The 22,627-nt window shown below is 50.4% G+C and overlaps 1 protein-coding gene across 1 annotated transcript in view; it reads left to right on the top strand.

Annotated features, from left to right (window-relative positions):
- LOC111140868 (La ribonucleoprotein domain family member 1) overlaps positions 1-22,627 on the top strand; it is a 58,986-nt gene that overhangs the window by 24,436 nt on the left and 11,923 nt on the right. The window contains exons 2-15 of the mRNA XM_022493101.1: positions 9,643-9,704; positions 9,946-10,011; positions 10,963-11,137; positions 12,085-12,213; positions 12,290-12,496; positions 12,596-12,758; positions 13,658-13,802; positions 16,896-17,070; positions 17,199-17,368; positions 19,381-19,773; positions 20,539-20,662; positions 20,783-20,988; positions 21,440-21,546; positions 22,402-22,553. Of these exons, the coding sequence (XP_022348809.1) occupies positions 9,643-9,704; positions 9,946-10,011; positions 10,963-11,137; positions 12,085-12,213; positions 12,290-12,496; positions 12,596-12,758; positions 13,658-13,802; positions 16,896-17,070; positions 17,199-17,368; positions 19,381-19,773; positions 20,539-20,662; positions 20,783-20,988; positions 21,440-21,546; positions 22,402-22,553 (2,274 nt within the window). The remainder of the gene's footprint in view (positions 1-9,642; positions 9,705-9,945; positions 10,012-10,962; positions 11,138-12,084; positions 12,214-12,289; positions 12,497-12,595; positions 12,759-13,657; positions 13,803-16,895; positions 17,071-17,198; positions 17,369-19,380; positions 19,774-20,538; positions 20,663-20,782; positions 20,989-21,439; positions 21,547-22,401; positions 22,554-22,627) is intronic.

The raw sequence follows: 22,627 nt of genomic DNA, 5'->3' as shown, positions 1-22,627 counted from the left end.
CTTCCACTGCCATGGAGTTGCACTTTGCCAGGTAGACCCAGCCTGTACGGCTGGAGCTGTTAAGGCTCGGTGATATCAGAGAGCAGGAAACTGAGGACTGGCGGGGGTGCTTTGCCCTACCTTGCCACACGGATAAGGGATCAGTCTTGCCTGCCTGCATCCTGTCTTGCAGAGGGAGCCCTGGGGAGGTGTGAAGAAAAAAGTTGGAGGTAGAAATGACCTCTGCCTCCTAGATCCGCTTCAACAAGAGCACTCCTCCTCTGTCATGTGTTCCAGTTCCATGTGAGAACTTGTTTTCTGAAAAACAGGGGCAATTTCTCTAACGCTTGGGTTCCTAAGCCTGCCCTCCAGCCCCCACGCATGCCCTGCCCCCTTCCCATGAGTGGGTGTCTGGTGCATAGAGCATAGTCTGTTTCGGCAGGAAACTGGCTTCCCTACCAGCTGGGAGAGCTCTGGACTTGGGGGCAGGAGCTGGGTATTCAGCGGCAGCTCCACAACAATTCACTGGCCACGGTGGGCACAGCCTGGCCCCTCCTGGGCTCACTTTTCCTGTCTGTACAAGGAGATGCCTTCTCAAGTCCCTTTTGCCCTTGGCTGGGTATCAGAGCCTCTCGGTTCCAATAAAAGTGATAATCGAAGTAATTGGGACGGGGGAGGCTGAGAAGCCTCTTGAAGCAGAGAATTAGGTTAAGACAATAAAATGAAGGGCGCCTGGGTGGCTCAGTTGCATAAGCATCTGCCTTCAGTTCAGGTCATGATCCCAGGATTCTGGGATTGAGCCCCACTTTGGGCTCCCTGCTTAGCTGGGAGTCTTCTTCTCCCTCTCCCTCTGCCTTTCCCCTGCTAGTGCACAAGCTCACTCTCTCTTCTCTCAAGATCTTTCTAAAAAATGAATTTGTATTACCTGAGATGGTGGGTGAGTACTAGGGAATGGGAAAATCAACTTTCAGGTTAGTAGCCTCCCACATCAGGATGGTGGAGTCAGGCAGGCAGCAGAGCATCACTTGTGCCTCAGAACCTTCCCGAGAGGGGTGGCTCCTGAAATCCAGGGCTTAGGAGAGCATGCGGGAGCCCAGAAGTGGAATTTGGCTTGTAGACGATTTTTTTTTTTTAAGGTGAACTGTTTAGCAGTATTTATAAAGCAGGAAATTCTACTTTATTTTTCTGCTTTTCTGGGAAAACTCAGAAGCCCTGGCAACACCAGGTCGTTGGAGGGGAGAGCTTGCCTGCTTCTGAGCAGGTGCTGCTGCTGCCCCCTTAGCTGGTACATGTGCCTCCCGGCTTGCCAAGGCTGCCAGCCCGCCTTGGGATTTCTGCTACGGCCTGAGGCCTGGAGGCTGAACATCTGGGAGGTTCGTGTGCTGTGTGGTTTTTTGCTGCATACCCTCTCTTGTCCTCTCTTTTCCACAAACTGGTTTGGGTTAAAGCTCACCGATTCCAAGTCTGAGAACAGAACAGAGGTCTAGACTCCACAGGGGTTGCCGGTGCTGGACCGTACCGCTGTGCTATCCAGTCGTGATGCAGAGGGGTCACTCACCTTTCCTCCCAGAAGAGAACGCTTTGGGAGTTCTTTGAGAAGCACCCATACTTAGGTAAATTCCTTCATTGAGTCAAATGTTGACTGTGGGCCTGCCATGTATGTGCTGCAGTCTGGGGTTACACAGGCCTTCAGGCAAGGTAGAAAAATCCCTAGCCCATGTGGTTGGTGGTCACTGTCCACAAAAGGTGTGTCACAGGCTGACAAAGCCCAGGGGGTCAGTCTGTATGAGGATTTCTCTCCCACTCTGGAACCTGGTAGCCTGCTGAGCTTGGACAAGTCATTTAGCCCCTCAGCCTTAGTGTCCTCATCTGTGATCTGGGAATCATCCAAACCCTACCTCCTGAGTGGTTGTGAAAAACAAATGAGCTGCTGTATGTAAAGACCTTTGGCATCTGAAGGGCGCCTTGGTGGTTCAGTTGGTTAAGTGTCTGCCTTTGGCTCAGGTCATGATCCCAGGGTCCTGGGATTGAGCCCCACATCGAGCTCACTGCTCAGCAGGGAGCCCACTCCTCCCTGTCTGCCTGCCCCCCTCTCTCTCTGTCAAGTAAATGAATACAATCTTAGAAAAAACAAGAGAGAGGGGAACTTTGGCACCTTGCAAGGACGTAATACAGCCTCAGTAAGTGATGAGTGGGGTTGAGATATAGTTGCAGTCATTTCTGGGGGTGGCTCTGAAGACCCCAAGTTACAGACTGAATTAGAATTTTCTCCAGAGTTCCTAGTTTACATTGGGCACTCACAGGGAAGACTTCCTTGGAAGAAATCTGAAATTAATGCTGAGGTCTGTGAGTAATGTCATCCATAATATATACTAGGCCATTTTGCTTTCTGAGCAACTGGAATAGTAGTGTCTTTTTGAGGCAGCTTAGTAAAGTCAACACCTACAAAGCAACTTAGACTAGCACCCAGTCAACAGGAGTTGTTACTACAGCTCTTCGAACCTAGAACCAAATGTGCTCTTCAGCAAGGCCGGGTTAGGGTGCTGACGCTCGGTGCTTGTGTGTCGCAGCTGTGATGTTTATTAGTTAGTTTGTGGGTGGGACTTCAGGGGCTAGCACCAGCCTTAGGGGCAAGGTCCATGTCTGGTCAGGGAGATTGGGGGCGCCAGGCTGCCTGGTCACCACAGGCTAAAGATAGTCCATTGGGGATGGGCCTGGGCCAGGCCAGGCAGCTCCATGTGACTGGAGCCCAGTGGCCCTGCCCCTCCTCCCAGGCCAAGGGGCACAGACTGTGGCCGGCAGCTTCCTTTGAGCCAAGCCTCAGGATGGTCTGATATTCTGAAGGCTCCCCACACCCCAAACCTCCACACAGGGATGCCCTCCAGCCCCTTTCTCCGTTTCATCCACAGGTATGGTGGAGTCAGGATGGGAGGGGTGGGCAGAGAGAGGTCTCTGAGGAGTGGTGGCAATGGCAGCAGCAGGAACTGGTGAGCAGGGGGGAGGAAGTTAGCTCAGCATCTTTTTTACTCTGGAAGGTTTCTGCCTAAGAGCTGTTAGGGTCAGTGGAGACGGGATGAGAGGCTTATGGTCAACAAACTCCTCCGTGACCCTAGCCCAATCTCTGGGGTGGGTGATAGCTGAGAATATACCAGGTTTTCAGACTCTGCCCCTGGGCTGGCATAGGAGGGATGAGCACAGGTGGGCGATGTCACCCAGACTCTTCGTGCCTCACCTTCTTCTTAGCTGCTTTTGCTGCCTTCTGCATTCATGGTCCCAGGCTGCAGCTTATGCAGATAGTGGTGGCCTTCCCCATATTGGGAGGCTAGAGGTGGGGGTAGAATCCATGTTAGCTGGAAACCCCCAACCACCAGAACCTCATTACATTGGGGCAGAGGCAGGAGTGGAAGAACTGGGAGTTGGGCCTGGAAGCAGTGCCTCTTTCCGCACCAGGGCTGCTGAGGTGCCAGAAGTAGGGACTTCAGCTGGGTGCGTGGTGGCATTTTTCCCTTGCCTGTCTCTGTGTAGGGAGAGGGGGATTGTCAGATTGTTGGCGTCCCGTCATGGGATTGTGACTTGCCCTGCTCTATGACCTTAGGTTTTCCTGCAGTGAGCCTTGGTTTTCCCCAGTGTGTAGAATGATAACCCCACATCCCTGCTACTGAGGGCCTGCCCTGTGGGCCACAGTGAGCAGGGAACTTGGACTGTCCTCCTAGTGGTTGAGAGCACAGGTTTTAGTGTCACACTGCTTGGCATCAAATCCTGTCGTCCTGCTTGGTGCTTGTGATCTTGGGCAAATCTTTCTGCCCTGTGCCTTGGTTTTCTCATTTGTAAAATGAGACCAATTAGAGAAAATAGCTCAGTGTTCCAGCAATGCATGGCATCTAGTAAGGGCTTACTGCATTTCATAAGCACTTGTTACTATTCTGACCACAGCTGATTGCTAGCATCTCTTCTGCTTGCATGAGAAATCTCAGTGGTCAAGGGCTTGCCTTCTCTCCCTTCATACCTCTAGACCTCATGTTACTACCTTTCCATTCATTTGAGGAAGGTGAGGCTTGGGCAGGATGGGAGGTAGTGCCCGCTCCCCGGCAAGGTTATACAAGTGCCAGAGTCTGGATTAGGATCCAGCCCTGATTGCAGGTAATCGGGTGCCTCAGAGTCAAGGCATGGCTGGGTGTGGGGTTTTTCTGGAAGCCAGCAGTGCCTAGGTTTCTTGTTTTTCTGCCTGGGGAGAGCTCTGACTAAAGGTGGGAGGGTGAGACTGTAGCCTTGGGAATTAGCACTTGGAAAGCAAAGCCTCTTTTCTTCGGTATAAAATCATGGAGGAGATGGGTTTGTGAACTCATTCATTCAACAGATGTTGCCAGGCCCTGAGTTAGACACTGGGATTACTGATTATGTGGTACTCAAGGAGCCACGTAATCAGGGGGTGAGGGCTAGAGTGCTGGGAGAGCATGGAGCAGAGGCACTTGAGTGGGGGTCTGGGAGGGCTCCCCAGGGAGAGTGACCTAATGGCCAGATGAAGGTCCACAGGTGGATGAGTATGAACTCGGGTAATGCAGCCCCTTCTTTAACCTAATAAATTCCCCTGTTCCCCCAGGTAGAAGTTCTTTCCAGTCAGGGTAAACACCCTTTTCAGATGCCAATCTTCAGGCAGTGGTACCAGCCCCAACATAAACATTAGGTCTTGTCCGTTCTGCTGGCACTGAGGCTGAACTCTCTGGCCACCCACTCAGGCCTGCAGCGTCTCTACCATCCGGCCCCGCCTGGTCTCACCTTTTACCCACGTTTGTCCCCCAGTTTCATTTCTAGCTTCTCCCTCTTACCAGTTCTTTTGTCCATGACCTGATGAGTTCGACTCACCCTTGTGCCTTCTCCCTGAAAGCTTCTAGTCTCTCACTGGGAGACCAGTCTTTGCTCTTGAGGTCTCCTGGATCTGGCCCCTCTGGGTTGCTTTTACTGCAAAGGGTCAGTAGCATTAGGATTTTTCTAGAACAAGACAGTATAGAAAATGTGTGTGTTTGTTTATTTTATCTGGCTTTATACCAGGTGTTTATGGGTTTGGTCCCGTTGTAGGCTGAGAGATACTCCTGGGGGCCAGGCTCTCTTCCTTCCATGCTATGTAAAAAATTGAGGCTGGTGGGGAGGGGACCCAGAAAGGGATTTGTAATTGAAGTCAGAACTCCAAGCCTTCCCTGTGCTCTTCCTTCCTCTGGCGTGGCAGGGGCTTATGCCAAAGCCTCCCCCGGGGACCTTTGGTGAATTTCCCCCTCTTTTCTTTCCTCTTTCCTGGGGAAACCTGCCCTGGAGCCCAGCCTGTCTATGCAGGGCGGTTCCGGAAGAAGGGCCAGGCTGGAGTTGGCGGGAGCGGGGCAGGCACTTGTAATCTGAATCAGGGAATTGAGCTGGTTGATCCTGAGGAGTTTTTCTCCACACATTCTGATTCTTTTCATGTTGAGAGACTGTTTTTTCCTTTTTAATGATGAGGATGAAGATTACTTGGAAGTAGTAAACTTTGTGTGTGAATCTGAATTGAAGTATTTTGCTTTGCTGTGTGCTGGGCCCTCTGCTGCTCTGTTCAGGGAACCGTCACGGCTGTGCTGTGAGATAATCAGGACTTCAGTCTTAGAGATGAGGAAACTCACGTTCAGAGGGGTTCTCCGGGGGCAGAGAATGTGTAGTAGATAATAAATCCGTGTGGTTACGATGGCCTGTCTGCTCTCCTCGACTGTGTTTGGATGAAGGGTCGGCAGTTGAGGCTGAGAGAGCAAATCTCGGCGTGTTACGCAGTCAGCCGCTCCACTTTGCAGGGGAGCTGCCCTCTGCCCTCCCCCCGCTCAGCACCCACCTCTGCCCACCTCGTTCCCTGCTATCCCACATTAGCCGTGGTGGTTTAGCTCCCCTGCTGCCTGCCGCTCTCAGTAACCTGAATGAAAATGGTGAGTTGGCCATGCGGATCCAGGTTCACAAAGTCTCCTGGTGTTCCACCCCGACGACCACAACCAGACGTAGAGGAGAGGTTCTGGTGGGCTTCATTTAAGACCCAAATGCAGGTGTATATTTAGGAAGCCCCTTCACCCCCTGGAACTAGAATCATTACCGACTTCTTAGCTGAGGATGGTCCTGTGGGATAGGAAGTGGCTTTTCTCCTTTTCCAGCTACCTGGTAGCTCCTGACTTGCCTTTATCAAGGAGGATGGGCCTCAAGCAGGGCCTGCCTCACCACACTTGTACCTCCAGTATCTGAGAACCTATCTCTGTCTTCAGTAACTCAGTTTATCAAGATGGCACCAGGAAGGAGTTTTGAACCTACCGGTGGACACCTGGGGTTCATGGCAAGCCCAAAGAGCACTTGAACAAAGAGAGTTGGGACTTCTGGCTCTCATCCTGGCTGTTCCTAGGGAGGCACCTTCAGGGCTCGGTTCCCTATCTGCACACAGAAGGGATTAGAACCATGGTCTTTTTTGCTGCTCTAACCTTCTATGACTGTTTTCTTGTGCAGGTGCAGGGTGGTGAGTTTAGTGTTTCCTGAGCTGGGCTTGGGTCAGTGGCAGCTGGCCCAAGTGTCAGAACGCAGAGGCGGAAGGAGGGGGCTTATTCCCTGTTTTGGCTGGGATGATACTGGACGTGGGGACTGGCACCTGTACAAAAGATTGGTTTTCATTGGGAGCCATTTCAGATGCCAAGCCCTGTATATATTGTGGAGCTGAAGAGTGTGTTGGTTGGTTGCCTGGTGAGGGAGGATGCTGGGGGGTGGGGAGGATGGGGACCCGGAAAGGAATGTGTTTTCTGATTTCTGATTTCTGATTTTCTGATTTCTGAAGTCAGAAAGCCTAGTCTTTTTTTCTGGTCTCCCACAGGGCCTGACAGCAGTGCATTCAAGCCTTCCCGGCTTCTCCTAGGCCCCCACAGGATTTTAACAGATCTAGGAATTTTACATAACAGCAGAAGTAGTTCTCTCTCCCTAGTGCACTCTTATGTCTCTAGGAGACTTTGTTTTTCCTTAGAGTAGAGGGAGACTAAAGTTCTAGCTGTGAGCAGAACAAGAGCAGGGCACTATGGGTCTTGGGGGCAGCAGGGGGCTAGCTAGGCATGAGGCTTTTTCAATAAACTGCACATAGGACTCCTTGAAGAATATTCCTGTGTATGTCCAGATCAGCCATATTTTCTCAAGTCATCTTGGAGTTGGTGAGGGAATAGGGATTCACTGTGGTCTTGTAGTGGCAAGATGGCTCTCCCATTAATTGAAGCCCCAACTTTCAGTACATTACATGTCCCTTTGTGATCTTGGTGGGTGAAATGTCAGGCAGGGTGATCACAGGATAGGACTCCTCCCAATTTTAAGGGTTTTTATTAGAAGAAACCGTGACCTGAAGAACTTTTCCTCACCTTTTCAAGGAAAGTCTCCAGGAACACCTTGCTCTCTGAGCCTGATTCTCTTTTCCTGCTCCTTGTTAATGAACTTAAAGTTGCAGGCCCTTGGCCTGCTCTTGTCCTGATAGCATGCAGGGAGTGTTTTGGGGGCTGGAGCATGGGTTCTTGGAGAAGTGATTACGGCCATAACTCAGGTGTAGTCAAGGGAGATGATACTGTACCAGCTGCTTCTGCTGGGTTCTGGCTTCAAGCAGCAGCCCAGTTGGGGAACTGGGTGGTGGTAAGCTTCTCGGGGCCACCCAGGATTGGCAAGAAAGTTGGTGCATAGTAGCTCCCTGGTTCTACAAGCTTCATCCTCTTGGGACTGAGAGATTTTCTGGGTTTCCCCTGTCCGGCACTGAGGATGGAAGAGGCTGTGGGCTGGGTTCCACAGCTCCAGCTCTCTGAAGGTCTGTCGGGTATCTTGAGGGACAGTGGCTCCGGTAGGGTTTGAAAGTCGAGAATACTGTGGCCTCACAATAGTCACGGGCTCTTTCTACTCATTAAGAGAACATGGGTCTGTTCAAAGGGTAAAAAATTCCTTTGAGGCCAACTAGGGAGATTTCTTTGCTCAGGGACTGGGGGCAGCTCTTGCCTTGGCATGGTTGGCCAACAGTGGAGTCAAGGTGATTGGAGAGAAGTGGGTGAGCAGAGCCCCAGGATGTACCTTTTCCCATGGCTCTCTGGGGGTGGCAAGATTCAGAAACCCTTGTTCTTCAGAAGTGTGTTTGGAAAATAAGCGTAGGTGTAGAAGGGACCAGACCTTTTAGAGTTACTTCCTTTAAATTTTTTTTTTCTTTTTATAAAAAGCCCATGTCTTTGTTGAAATGACCAGAAAATTCCAAACAGAATTAAATCACTGTTAACATACTACTTTACTCCTGCTAATATTTGGTTATATGGCCTTCTGGATACTCCTACTGGTGTGTATGTGCATATACATGGGGCTTTTTAAAAATAGTTGAAAGAACTTGAGCGAGCAGGGGGAAGGGCAGAGGGAGAGGGAGAGAGAATCTCAAGGAGACTTCGCTGAGAGTGTGAGGCTCACAACTCTGAGATAGATCATGACCAGAGCTGAAACCAAGAATTGGTGCTCAGCTTACTGAGCCACTCAGGTGCCCCTAAATATACATGTTTTTTATTTGTTTTATAAAAATAGGATTGCAGGGGTGCCTAGGTGGCTCACTTGTTCAGTGTCTGCCTTCGGCTCAGGTAATGGTCCCAGGGTCCTGGGATCAAGACCCACATTGGACTCTGCTCAGTGGGGAGCCTGCTTCTCACTCTCCCACTCCCCCTGCTTGTGTTCCCTCTCTCGCTGTCTCTCTGTCAAACAAATAAATAAAATCTTTAAAAAGTAAATAATATTGCAACTCTTCTCATTTATTGCGTTTATCTTTTCATATCCTTTATCTCTGGCAGAGAGCATTTTCTTTTTTAATGACGGCTCTAAAAATTGTTGAACTAATTTCTTTAGCCATTTTTCTGCTGTTGGACATGAAAGGTTTTCAGTTTTTTAAAGTTAGACATAGCACTTCTGTTATGTACTACAGGTTTTTACGTTAACTCTAAACACGCATCTAATTTGTATGATTAGGATAAATTCCTAAAGGCGGGACCACTGAGTCAAGTGGGTCTCACTTTTGCTTTGGGAATTTGGAGAGCAGTCTTTCCTGAGTGGCTAACCCTTCTGTTGACTGCAGTCATTGAGGACTGAGCTGGCCTGGGTAAGGGGATGGGGAAGCTTAGAAGAGAGAGCCCTGGACTTGTTTGCCAGCTCAGGGTTTTTATCTTGCCTTCCCGGTGATCACTAGCTTGGGCCTGCTCACACACAGGCTTCCACAGTATTAGAGCCCGAGAAGGCCTTTCAGATCCTTCCTTTTTGGAATCTGCTGGGATTAGGGAGCCTTCCGCTATAGAGCCGGCTCTGGCATGGCCTCAGTCATGGACTTTTACCCTCCCCAGGACTCAGGGCCCTCTTTATGGGAGGGTGCAGAGCCGGGAGGGCCTTTCTGCTTCAGTGTTGAGTTCCTGGGCTGTTGGCCGCTGTTTGTGTCCATGATCTCACTTTCTGTGATTGCTTCCGAGAGGCTGGTACAGTTGTTGCTGTGTCCTTCCCCTCTTCACCACGTCTTCCTCCTTTGGAAACCTGCAGGTTCTTTGATGGTGTAGGGATGGTAAAAAGGGTGAGGAGCTAGTGGTGGCCCCCCTCCATGGGTTTTGCATAACCACCTCTCCCTTCTTGTTCCCACAGAACATTCTGCTCCAGCCAAAGTGGTGAGGGCGGCAGTTCCTAAACAGCGCAAAGGCAGCAAGGTAAGGAGACCTAAGCAACCGAAGGGGACTTTCTTGAAGAAAGAGGGGTGGCCTCTTCTGAGCTTCCGGATCTTCTGGATCTTCTCAGTAGTGGCGGAGCCCCTCTGGGCCTCCAGTGTGGATGGTTGTAGTGGACAGACTGATTATGGCTTCTGATCTCTTGGGGGAATGGTATGTGGGGTGAGGGGCTGAATGGCAGAGACAAGGCCACCCCAGGGCCCTCATAGAATGTGTCTTGCAGGTTGGTGACTTTGGAGATGCAATCAACTGGCCCACACCTGGAGAGATAGCCCACAAGAGTGTACAGGTACGTCTGTGGGGAAGAATGGGCAGGTTTGAATGCTCTGGACATACACATTTGGTTTCTTAAGTTGTCAGAGCCTTGGATCTTACCTTACTCGGTTTTTTAGGAGGAGTGGTTGGTATAATACGGCAGCGCTGAAATAGCTAAGGATCATCATCATTTGAGCCCTTGCTGTATGTCAGGAACTGCCAAGTGCTGCTTACCATTGCACCTGTCCCTCACGGTGACTTAGAGACAGGTCCTTTAGCAATTCCTGTTTTACAGATGAGGCCACTGAAGATAATAACTGTGAGCCCTTGGGAGAGGCTCATAACCAGCCCTTGATGGTCAGGTGGGGATTGGAAGTCAAGTGTGTTACGTTGTTCCAGAGCTTGTGTTTTCCATCAGCCGTACTTGGGTTGCTAGTGAGTGAAGCAGGAGACTGGCCATTAGGCCAAGTACCCACCTCTAGAACATACGTCTTAGGGAAGCTTTTGTAGCACACTCTAGTCCCAGCAGAGGAGGAACTCCAGATCAGTCCTGTCTTTCTGGTGTTTTTGTGCTGGGCTGATGGCCTAGATTCCTCACTAGCTGTGACTTCTGGCCTTCATGCCACAGACAGGGTTGCTGTGGACAAGCTGAGGGCCAGCAGCTCTTCCATGCCACAGACTGCCAGGACAGTATGGTCTTGTGGGGAGTAAATATATAGCCCCTGTGTCCTGAGGGTTGTTTCTCAAGACTCAAGGAAGATGGAGAGACAGATTGTCTCCCACCTGCTGCCTGCCTGACCACGCTTCCCAGTGGAAGCCTCTCAGGCATAAAAACGGGACCTAAGAATACATCTAGTTCAGCTCGTCACATGCTTCAGTTCCTAGTTCCTGCCCTGTCTCTCTAGTAGCAGGGGTTCCCTCCTCTCCCATCCCAGGAGGCTCTCAGGTACACCTCATCTCCCTATTACTCTGCTTCCCGCTGCAGCCACAGTCCCACAAGTCCCAGCCTGCCCGGAAGCTGCCACCCAGAAAAGACATGAAGGAACAGGAGAAAGGAGAGGGAAGCGATAGTAAGGAGAGCCCGAAAACCAAATCAGATGAATCTGGGGAGGAGAAGAATGGGGACGAGGACTGCCAGCGAGGGGGCCAGAAGAAGAAAGGTGAGTGACTTGGCGGCAGGGCTTGGGAGAAGTGGCAGGCAGAACTGTGAAGCATCAGAACTTGGGGCTGCCAGATGGGTTTCCGGAGCCCTGAGAACTCCTTGGGAGGCTGACTGACGTAGCCCTCTGGGCCCGCAGTCTTCATTTCTGCCTTCCGTCTGTCAGTTCCTTGTGTTACTTAACAAGCATTGGTAGGCCCTGTTCTCAACAGTTGGGCTCCTAGCAGTGCACAGAACAGATGAGGTCCCCGCCTCAGAATAATCAGTGTATTTCGCTGTATTGCTGTCCCATGTAAGATTTTGTTTAAAGGCAAGAGTTCCCATTTCCTTGGCTAAGGTGTTCAGGGTTAGGGGTTGGCTTCTCTAACAGAGATTCAAAGTAACAGTGTTTTAAACAAGATAGAAGGTTCTTTCTCTCACCTGACAGCTGGGTGTAAGTAGGCCAGCTCTAGAATGGCGACCATTTCATCTCGTTTTCCTTTCCTCTTGCTGTGGTGTGTTGGCTCTTCTCGTCCAGGGTGGCTCACTCTTTGCTTCGCATTTCAACTAGCAGGAGTGGAAAAGGGGGAGAGTAGCTCCCTTTGAAGGACTCAGCCTGGAATTGCCTACTTTAACGTAGCTCTTGTAGACAGGATTTTGGCACATGTCTAAAGGGATCCTGGAAGTGCAGTCTCGATTTTAGGCCCCCATGTGTCTGGCCTCAGAAGGGGGTTCTCCGACCATGGAGAAATAGATATTAGGAGTCAGCCAGGACTGACTGTCACCCTGAGGTCCATGGCTTCCTTATTGTAGAGCTAAAAATGAGGTCCAGTGTGGGAGGAGGAATTTGCCCAAGGTCATCAGATTGGAATCAGACCTTTTGCTCCAGACAGAGGAGTAACAGAGGTAGAGATGGCTAGAAGGGACCTCTCCTTCAAGACTTCCTCATGTCCCCATGCTGTCCTCCAGGGAACAAACACAAGTGGGTTCCGTTGCAAATAGACATGAAGCCTGAAGTGCCCAGAGAAAAACTGGTCTCGCGCCCTGCTCGCCCACCAGAGCCGCGGCACACAGCTGCCAACCGAGGGGAGATCAAAGGTATGTACCGCCCACTGTGGAGCGCCTGGACACAGGGGTCACCCTCCGGCGTGACCCAGTGCCCCTCTCCCCATAGGGTCTGAGCCTGCCACCTACGTGCCCGTACCCATGGCCCCCCCAACCCCAGCCTGGCAACCAGAGACCAAACCGGAGCCTGCCTGGCACGACCAGGACGAGACATCGAGTGTGAAGAGTGATGGGGCTGGTGGGGCGCGGGCTTCCTTCCGTGGCCGTGGACGGGGGCGTGGTCGCGGCCGGGGACGCGGCCGGGGTGGCACTCGAAGTACGTGAGGCCCCTTTGGGCTCCGGGATGTCCGAGGGAGTGTGGCGGGGGCGGTGGGCAGGGATCTCCCCTCCCTTATGGCACCCATTTGCCCCGTAGCCCATTTTGACTACCAATTTGGCTACCGAAAGTTTGACGGTGCAGAGGGGCCTCGCACCCCCAAGTACATGAACAACATCACCTACTACTTTGACAATGTCAGCAGCACTGAGCTTTACAGTGTGGACCAGGAGCTGCTCAAAGACTACATCAAGCGGCAGATGTGAGTGGACGGGAGCCTTCTTCCTGAAGAGGTGTAGGGTGTCGGGACCTGTCAGAGGGTGGCTGGTGGGCAGAGCAGCGATGCACAGGTCCTCCTGGTGCTCTGCTAGCCCCAGAGGCTGCCCCTGGCTGGAACTGGGAGAGAGAGAACTGCTGCTTATCCTTTAAAAGCTGATTTTTCATAAAGGTAATATTTATTGCAAAAGTAATACCATATCTGCCCTAAGAAAATTAGAAATACCACCAGCGAAAAGTAGAGGGAATGTCCGGTGTCTACCCGCTCAGCAGCTCTCTTTGTTTTGGCGGCATGGTCAGTTGCTGGCAGACACGTGCAGGGTTCCCCCTGTTGGCGGGGTGCAGTGTTAAGTGCTTTACAGGATTATCTTATTTAGTCCTGCACTAGTCCTGTGGGCTAGGTCTTACCTCCGTTTCGGAGATGAGCAGACAGACCCTGGAACTTGCCCAGAGTCTCACAGCTGGTAAACAACAAGGCACAGATTTTATCCATTTCTGTCTGATGGCAAAACCCTAGCTCCTAGCCACTCCCATATATTGTCCCTTGGTCCAGTGGGGAAGCCATACAAGGAAGTAGATCATTTCAGAAGAGTGTGACAGTATTTTGGGAGAAGAGAAGGTGACTGGTAACAGTGGAACTGGGTTGTAAAGGCGGATGAGGGGTTTGCCAGGTGTACAGCGAGGCTGAAGGGCTGGGGGAATGGGTCTGACCCAAGGTTAGGGAGCCACAACAGGATAACATTTCTTTTCAGCCTGTAATACTGTACATACGTATGATAGGGTCAGGGTCGGTCAGAGGCTATGTGAGGTGGCCGGGGCGTACAGGATGAGAAAGGCAGTCTCCTAAGTGACGCAGCAACCCTCCATCTTCTCCCCTCCACCTAGCGAATACTACTTCAGCGTGGACAATTTAGAGCGAGACTTCTTCCTGCGACGGAAAATGGATGCTGACGGTTTCCTTCCCATCACCCTTATTGCTTCCTTCCACCGAGTGCAGGCCCTTACCACTGACATTTCACTCATCTTTGCGGTAGGTCTCCCTCCCTGGGGCTGGGGTGCAGGGGAAGGAAAGGTCCTTACTTACGGAGCTGGAGTGTGGGCCCCCGCAGAGAACCCTGTCATCTGATGATCTCTGCTAAAGTTTCAAGGCTTGGCTGGCCTCTCTGCCTCCCTCCTTCTCTCCTCTCTCTCCCTCTTACTATGGAAAATTGCAGACATTTACAGAAGTAGACAGAATGGTATGATGAACCCATCGCCCAGCCTCAGCAATTGTCAACTCATGGCCTGTCTTACTCCATCTATCCCCCATCTGTTTCCTCTTCCAAATTACTTTGCAGAAAATCTCAGGTAACCTGACATTTCATCCATGTTTCAGTACTTATCTCTAAAAGATAAATACCTGGTTAAAACAAACAAACAAACGTGGTCAGCGTATCATTATCACATATAAAGATATTAACAGTTCCTTAATATGTCCAAACCGTCCATTGCAATTCACCCTATTTGGAGGAAAAAAAAATTTTGTACTCGATGAGAATCGGGATCCAAATAAGACCAATGTGTTGTCTTACTAAGTGTCCTCTTCCCTTGTCTTTTTCTTTGCAACTCATTATTTGGATAAAACTGGGTTGTGTATCTTGTCTAATTTCTCACAGGACACAGTGGTGGCATCTGACGTGTTCCATCTGTATTCCAAATTTTGTATAAACTGCTGATGCAGAGGCCTTATCAGATTCAGGTTTGGGGGGTTTTCCTCCCCTTTTTGTCAAGACTCCTTTATAGATAATGATATGTTCTCTCGGTGGCACAGAGCATTTCATTTGTTCCCTTGTGAGGCAAGCTGCTGTCCATCACTGCCTGCTACTTCAGTAGGGACTGTGGAGTGGTGAAATTCTAATTCTATCGCTCTGTCTTCATTTGTTAGCCGGAATACCTTTTTAAGGGGGGACTTTGCCTCATCGGCTATTCAGTTACCAAGAGGTATGGTTTGTACAGAAAGGGCGGATAAAAGCCTGATCTTTCCCTTTGTTAACCAGTTGTCAGAATTATGAGTTGATCCCTAATAACTTTCAAGGGCTTGGGTTGGTTTGGTTGGTTTTTGTTTTGCTTTAGTGTCTTTTAGTAGCATCCCAGACCTGCGGATTCAGCCTTACGGCAGTCTCAGCCTGTTGCAGCTCCTGTGCTGAACCCAGTTGTCCCTCTGCGGCTAGCGGAGCCTCGCTTGATCTCGTACACTTCCTGCCTCAGATCTGGAACAGGCCGTTTTTTCAAGGCGCTCTAAGTCCTCTCTTTTGGGGAAATGGTGTTTATGTACCACACAGTCTGAGTTATAGGGATGTTTGTTGCTGCTTTGATTGGTCATTGTTTCTAGAGCTTTTTTTTTTTTTTTTTTAATACATCAGGAAATTATACTGATATTTTCTATTAAAGTTCAGGATTACACAGTCTTTACTTAATACCAATGGTCTTTTTTTTGTTTTTTTTTAAGATTTTATTTATTTGAGAGAGAGACAGTGAGAGAGAGCATGAGTGAGGAGAAGGCAAGAGGGAGAAGCAGACTCCCCATGGAGCTGGGAGCCCAATGCGGGACTCGATCCTGGGATTCTGGGATCATGACCTGAGCTGAAGGCAGTCGCTTAACCGACTGAGCCACCCAGGCGCCCAATACCAATGATCTTTTATGTCTAATACTCCTTTCTCCTAGACCCCAAGTCCTCATTGCTGTTGACCTCAACGTAATTACTCATTTGTTTTATTCGATAGTTTATATACCTTATTCTCATAATAATACCTCTACTACTACTAAAAATGTGGGGGGGGGGTTGCTACTTTATACCTCAAATGACTGTATTCTCAAATACTTGGAATAATCTTTGTGTAGTTTTGTCTCTAGTTTGACATACATTTGTTTTGTTAGTTTCATCTTGCTCTCAAGTTTTAGGGATTGCTTTTTCCCCTCTAATTTCTAATTTGTTTTGCATTTAGGTAAAACATTTACATGGTTCTAAAGTCAACATGGTATCCTCCTAGAAGTCCGATTTAAAATTCTCTCACTTCTGCCTTCCTTTTATTCCCCATAGGCAACTTGTTTTGAATCCTTCCATTAAAAAAAATTAGCAAATGCCACTCGGTGTATTTGTATCCTTCCCCTGTGTTAGTTAGATGGCACCATGTAATGCATGCGTTTCTTCACCTGTTCTTTTGCTTTCACTTAATACATTTGGGAGCTGACTGCATGGTAGTACATAAGAGAAGGATGTTTGTCGTTCCTGCTTAGAGCTGCGTATATATCTTGCCGTATTTTTGCCAGTGTATCTTTGATGTAGATTTCTAGAAGTGAGAAGGCTGCACTGTGGGGCAAATTGCTGGGTTCCCTTTCCTCAGGGACACGCGCCAGCAGTATAGCAGAGCGCCTCTAGCTGTGGCCTCACCAACAGAGCGTGTTGTCCTGTGTCGCACTGTGGAAATGTCTGCCTTCCACTGCAAAGATTCTTAAAGACAACTCTCCTCCCTTCTCCACTCTGACCCTTTTTCCTAGAGATGAACACCCATAGGTGTTTACCTGTGAATCCTAGAAGAATGTGTATGTAGTTTGTTTGTATTTATTTAAAAATTCAAACACCAGTGGCATCTTAGACACACTGACCTAGGCCTGCTTTTTTATGGCTCTTTCCCCCTCAGCACATGCGAAGCTATTTTTTAATGTCTGAGTCGTATAGCACTGAATGGGTGTGTCATCGTTTATTTTAAGTTGTTGGTGTGTGGCAAGTTGGGTAGTTTCTAGTGTTTTCCATATTACAGACGATGTTGTGAATGGTTTTTTATCTGTATCTTTACACATAATGTAATCTGTCTATGGCCCTATTTCTCTGGGGGTAGATTGCTAGATATTGAATGGCAAGGTCACAGGGCAGGTGTGTTTTTCATGTTGGTCCTTTCTTATAAGTTTGAACATCTCGTAATCCGATGCCAGTTGTGGAAGATGGTGCCAGTTTTCTTATACCCCCCTCAGCACCAGACTCTTAACTGAGCTCGTGGGGCCCAGTCATCCATCTGCCAGCCGCCCAGACCTCATTCTGTCCGAGTCATTCCTCTGTATCATCTCCTTCCTTCTCCCCCACAGGCCCTAAAGGACAGCAAGGTGGTGGAGATCGTTGATGAGAAAGTCCGCAGGAGGGAGGAGCCAGAGAAATGGCCTCTTCCTGGTCCCCCAATAGTGGATTATTCCCAGACTGATTTCTCCCAGCTTCTCAACTGCCCCGAGTTTGTACCCCGTCAGCATTACCAGAAGGAGACAGGTAGGTACTGCTGGCCTGTGGGCGCCTTCCTGTTGTCCTTGTCCTTGTCCTTCAGCCAGCACTCCTCCTCAGAGCTGGTGTCAGGAGGAGGACTAGAAGGTTGAGGACCTCACCTTTCCACCCTTTAGAGTCAGCGCCTGGTTCTCCCCGGGCCGTCACCCCAGTGCCAACCAAAACAGAGGAGGTCAGCAACCTAAAGACGCTGCCCAAGGGCCTGTCTGCCAGCCTGCCTGACCTGGATTCTGAGAACTGGATCGAAGTAAAGAAGAGGCCGCGGCCGTCCCCAGCACGGCCCAAGGTGGGTGGGGCTGGGCCTCAGAGGGGCTAAGCCCACAGGCTGGCTGGCTCTTGGCTGTGACACGAGCTGAGGTCAGCAGTGACTGTGGGAAAGCCGCTGGGCTCGTGTCCCCTTCCAGTGAGGATCACCTCTCAGGATCGCCCCCGCTGTGTGAGTTCCTTAGTGCCATTCTTCACAGGAGGAACTCATATGGCCCCTGGCAGCAGTGTCCCTGGTTTCTTGGTGTTTGGCTCTTTGTTTTGTCCCGTTGAAATCACTGGGGCTGCTGTAGTGCCCGAGCGTGTCCTCGCTGTCCCCTGTATAAGCCACTCAGACTCTGAAGAGCGAAGGGAAAGAGCAGACACACAGCCTGGATGTAGAATTAGTCTAGACATGAACACAGGTTTCCTATCACTGATGGCTGTTGACCTTGGGAAGCTTGTTGTTTAGTATCTCAAGTCTTCAGTGTTCCCATCTTCAGAGGAAAGAAAGAAGGGCTTAGACTGCTCTAGAAATTGTAAAGCAATATGCCAGTAGTACACATTGAGTCCACTCTGAGAAGTGTTTCCATTTCAAACTAAAACTAGTGCCCCCTTTCCAGGAGCAAATGTGTGCTCCATCTGCCCCACTCCCCACCTTCTCTTGGGAGATCTCTTTGGTTTAGGGCTTGTGAGGAGGCCTCACAGATGACCTTGGACTTTGGGTCTCTGAAATGCTGTGTCCCCTTTTCCATTGTGCCACTGAGACTGCCTCCCTCTTGTTCATACCCCGACTTCCCTCTCTGTTCTGTCTGTGATCCTTCACACAGTGTCAGGGATCAGGCCAGAGTCATGAGGAGAACATTGGAGAGGGACCTTAAGAGTTCCAGGCCTATAGGCTGTTAAGGTTTGGAAAGGCAGGCAGGCTTAGCCCCCATTCCACAATTAGAGCCCTATTGTTCCCACCGGGCCTATCCTGAAGCTTAAGAGAGAGTAGGTTTGGAGTTTATATGGGAAGTTTTTTGCATAGGAGGGAATTGACCTTTTGGATAGAAATTGTGAGGTAGACAAATGCTTCTGCCCTGAGATCTCAGATAAATTCATCCTAGCAACACTCTGAAATACTTCTTTTTGCCAGAAGCAGCCTATTTTCTCTTGCCTCTAGAACATGCTGTCCTTTCTGTACACTCTTTGTTCCTGCCTTCATCTGGCTTACTTATGTTCCTCCTTCTTCTGTCATTACATCTCCCAGGAACCCTTCCCTGACTGTCCTCACTCCCACCTCTAGCTGGTTAAGTGCCAATCCCTGTGTAGTTCCACAAATTCTGTTTTTACTCTTGACCAATACCACACTGTATTTGGCTGGCTGGTGGTTTGACTTTTCTCCCGCCAAACTGTGAGCTGCCTTAAGTTCAAGGATTGTGTCTTCTAGGGCCTGGTATCAGTGGGTTCTTGTTAACTCATCAAAGAGTTGAGCATCTGGGGTAGTTAGGCGTCTGCCTTCAGCTCAGGTCATGATCCCAGGGTCCTGGGATTGAGCCCTTCATCGGGCCCTTTGCTCAGTGGGGAACCTGCTTCTCCCTCACCCACTCCCCCTGCTTGTGTTCCCTCTCTCCCTGTCTCTCTCTCATTCTGTGTCAAATGGAAAAAAAAAAAAAAAAGAGTTGAGCATCTGCTCTTGCTAAGTCCCTGTCTAGGTACTAAGGATATGATGGAAAGCAAGGCAGCCGTGGTCCCTGTCTGATGAAGCTCTCCTTTTCTTGGAGAGATTTTGGATAGATGGAATGGATGGATCAACCTGTAGAATCGTGTGCCCACTCCCAGGCTAGGTAAATGAGAACACAGGTGGCTGTAGGGCCTTGTCCCCTCACCGTTTGAGAATGACTGTGATGTCAGCTGGGAAAGAGGAAGCCTAGAGTCGTAGGGGACAGGCTGCAAGGCTGGCAGCTGTGGCTTGCTGGCATTGCCAGGGCCTCTCTCTCGGCGACAGCTACAGAGGCTAGTCCAAGACCCCCTGGTAATCTCACCCCGCACTCTTCATCTTTCCCATTTTAGAAGTCCGAGGAGCCCAGGTTCCTCCACCCGACCTCTCTGCCTCAGCAGCTGCCCTCTCAGCAGCTCATGTCCAAGGAGCAGGAGGAGCAAGAGGAGCTCGATTTCCTGTTTGACGAGGAGATGGAGCAAATGGATGGGCGGAAGAACACCTTCACCGCCTGGTCTGATGAGGACTCTGACTATGAGATTGATGACCGGGATGTGAACAAGATCCTCATTGTCACCCAGACGCCGCCTTACATGCGTCGGCACCCTGGGGGGGACCGCACAGGCAACCATACCTCGCGTGCCAAGATGAGTGCGGAGCTGGCCAAGGTCATTAACGATGGGCTCTTCTACTACGAGCAGGACCTGTGGACCGAGAAGTTTGAGCCTGAGTATTCCCAGATCAAGGTGAGGCTTGGACACAGCAGTGGGGGTGGAGCCTGGGGTGTCTGTAATCTGCGGGAGAGAGGCAGGCTGATTCGCTGTGTGCCCTTGGGGAAGAGTCTCAGTATCCTTGTGTATGAAGAGAGGTTGGTAATTGACACTTTGCTGGGGCATGGAGTGAGGAGAGATGGAGAGACACTTTGTAAGCTGTGTCACTGTGAGAGGCGATCACTGTGCTGCCTCAGCATCCATGTTTAATGTCCTGACAGCCACACGTGTGGGGAAGAGAAGAACAGACTGGATTGTTACTTCTCTTCTTAAAAATTTAGGCCTATATAAAAGTTTTCAGGAGCCTGTTTTGAGTATGGAAATTAGAGAAAAGACAGGTTTAAAAAAAAAAAAATCACTGCTGACTGGAAACAGTCAAAACTTGCAGGTTTGTCCAGAGTAGCTGTGAGGTGAGCCTGTGCGATAGTAAGCAGCAGGGAGTTTGGTGGAGGTGAGGAGACAGTGGCAAGAGGAGAGTCAGCGGCCTGTGGGGAGCTCCTCATCTAGCCTTGCTGCAAAGAGGGCTGGGCCAGCACTCAGCCCTTCTGGGTCAGCACGCTGGTGTCCAGGTAACTGGGGCTAGGGAATGGTGTGGGGCAGCTGAGAGCCTGGGGACCAGAATTCCAGGTATGTGGATGTGGGAGCTGCCCCCTGCAACTTCCTGCACGTCTTGATTCCTAAACAGGCTGGGGCAGTCTTCTTACTAACACCAACACCCCACCCATTTTGTATCCTCCACAGCAAGAAGTCGAGAACTTCAAGAAAGTCAACATGATCAGCCGGGAGCAGTTTGATACACTAACCCCAGAGCCCCCCGTGGATCCCAACCAGGAGGTCCCTCCTGGGCCACCCCGCTTCCAACAAGGTGAGAGAGGGGTACCACCTGGCCTAGGTGGGAGAGTACAGCCCTCTGACGGGGGGGCTTCCCAGATGCAGTCAGTCACAGGCCCGCCCCTGCTCACTGGCCCACTCTCTCTCTCTGCAGTCCCCACCGACGCCCTGGCCAACAAACTGTTTGGTGCTCCTGAGCCCTCCACCATCGCCCGTTCTCTACCAACCACTGTCCCAGAGTCGCCAAACTACCGCAATGCCAGGACCCCCCGCACTCCCCGGACACCACAGCTTAAAGACTCAAGTCAGACATCACGGTTTTACCCAGTAGTGAAAGAAGGACGGACGCTAGATGCCAAGGTGAGGGGCTCCTGCTGCGTGGCTAAGAGTCTTGGGCTCACTTTACCGCATTCCAGTGCTTTGCTGCGTTCCCTTGCCTGAGCCAAGAGACTGCCAAATCCCAGACCTGCTCTGTGTTTTTAGGATGGTGGGCCGCCTCGGGATCGAGTGGCCACATCTGAGGAAGGCACTGGGTGTGAGAGTGGTGGCCCCATGTCGCCATGATAAGGCCCAAGGAGGATTGACCAGCTGTGGCTCCTTGGGCTCCCAAACCTCAGTTTCCTCACCTGTGGGATAGACGTGACCAGTCTCTGGCTCAGAGCTGTGGACCTCATGTGTGAGAGACTAGATAACAGAAATTCTTTGTAAATTGTGAAGAACTCACACACATGAAGGAATCTTAGTCCTATAAATGCTTGGTGTTTCTCAGAGTTCTGTGAGTTAATAACGTATTCTGGACTGACCTTTGCAGATGCCTCGAAAAAGGAAGACAAGACACAGCTCAAACCCACCCCTGGAGAGTCACGTGGGCTGGGTGATGGATTCCCGAGAGCACAGGCCCCGGACGGCATCCATCAGGTGCTGGCGCAGTGGAGAGGAGAGATGAGGCTGACGGCAGGGTGGGCGGGAAAGCCAGGCAGTATATGGGACCAAGAAGAAGGAACCTCTTTGGTCTGTAAATTAAAGAAGGGGCCCTTACCTAAATCTAAAAATCTGAAGAAGTCTAGAGAAGTAAATCTAGGGCCTGGGAAGATTTTCCCAAAGAAGTGGTGTCACAGCCCCTCGGACCAGAGGCTCTTAGAGAGTATCTGTGAATTGATTTTTGGAGGCAAATACCTGCTGCCTGCCTCAGGATAGCCAGGTCATTAAAGAAAAATACAGATTCCTGGGCCCCACTTTAGACCTACTGACTCAGCTTCTTGGGGATAGGGTTCAGGTCCCCCCCCACCCCACCCCCAGGAAAATTGCCCCAGTTTTCCCTGTTCAAGAGCAACATTTGGGAGCCACTGACCTGTGCACTCTACTCTCTGCACAGATGGCACAGACTGGGAATAGGTGTGGTTTTAAAGAAAAATACAGATGGATTACCCCATAATAGTTCATCAAACAAACTTAAATGTGAACTTGGGATAAATAAATGCTTATAAGCTCAGGTTTGGGCATTGTGCCGATCTGGGATGTAAAACAGTCCATGACCCCAGGACAAGTCTCCCAGTTTCTGTGAGCCTCAGTGGCTACTTTGTAAAAGCCATCAAAGGTCTACTTGAAGAGTGATCGGGCCGAAGGATGTTGGTTGGCCTACCATAGTACTTAGGTCTCTTTGTTGCCCTTTGAGAGGCTAGATCTTGGCTGATGGACCAGAAGAGCCCCTCCTTACCTGATGGCCAGCTGCTCCAGGGAACCTGGTGACACTGTCTCTCTCCTGGCCTCTAGCTCCAGCCCCTCAGAAGGGACACCTGCAGTTGGCAGCTATGGCTGTACCCCACAGTCTCTGCCCAAGTTCCAGCACCCTTCCCATGAGCTGCTCAAGGAAAATGGCTTCACACAACACGTCTACCACAAGTATCGTAGGCGCTGCCTTAATGGTAAGAAGCGCAGGGGCAGAGGGGCCTAGCCTCGGGGGCCAGAGTATAAGGGCTGGTGGAGCAGGTGATTCTGC

The sequence above is a fragment of the Enhydra lutris genome, unplaced genomic scaffold (genome assembly GCF_002288905.1).
Source record: "Enhydra lutris kenyoni isolate GAN:26980312 unplaced genomic scaffold, ASM228890v2 scaffoldscaffold5, whole genome shotgun sequence".
NCBI classification, from domain to species: Eukaryota; Metazoa; Chordata; class Mammalia; order Carnivora; family Mustelidae; genus Enhydra; species Enhydra lutris.
The sequence above is the reverse complement of the archived record's forward strand: the minus strand, read 5'-3'. Positions and strand labels throughout refer to the sequence as shown.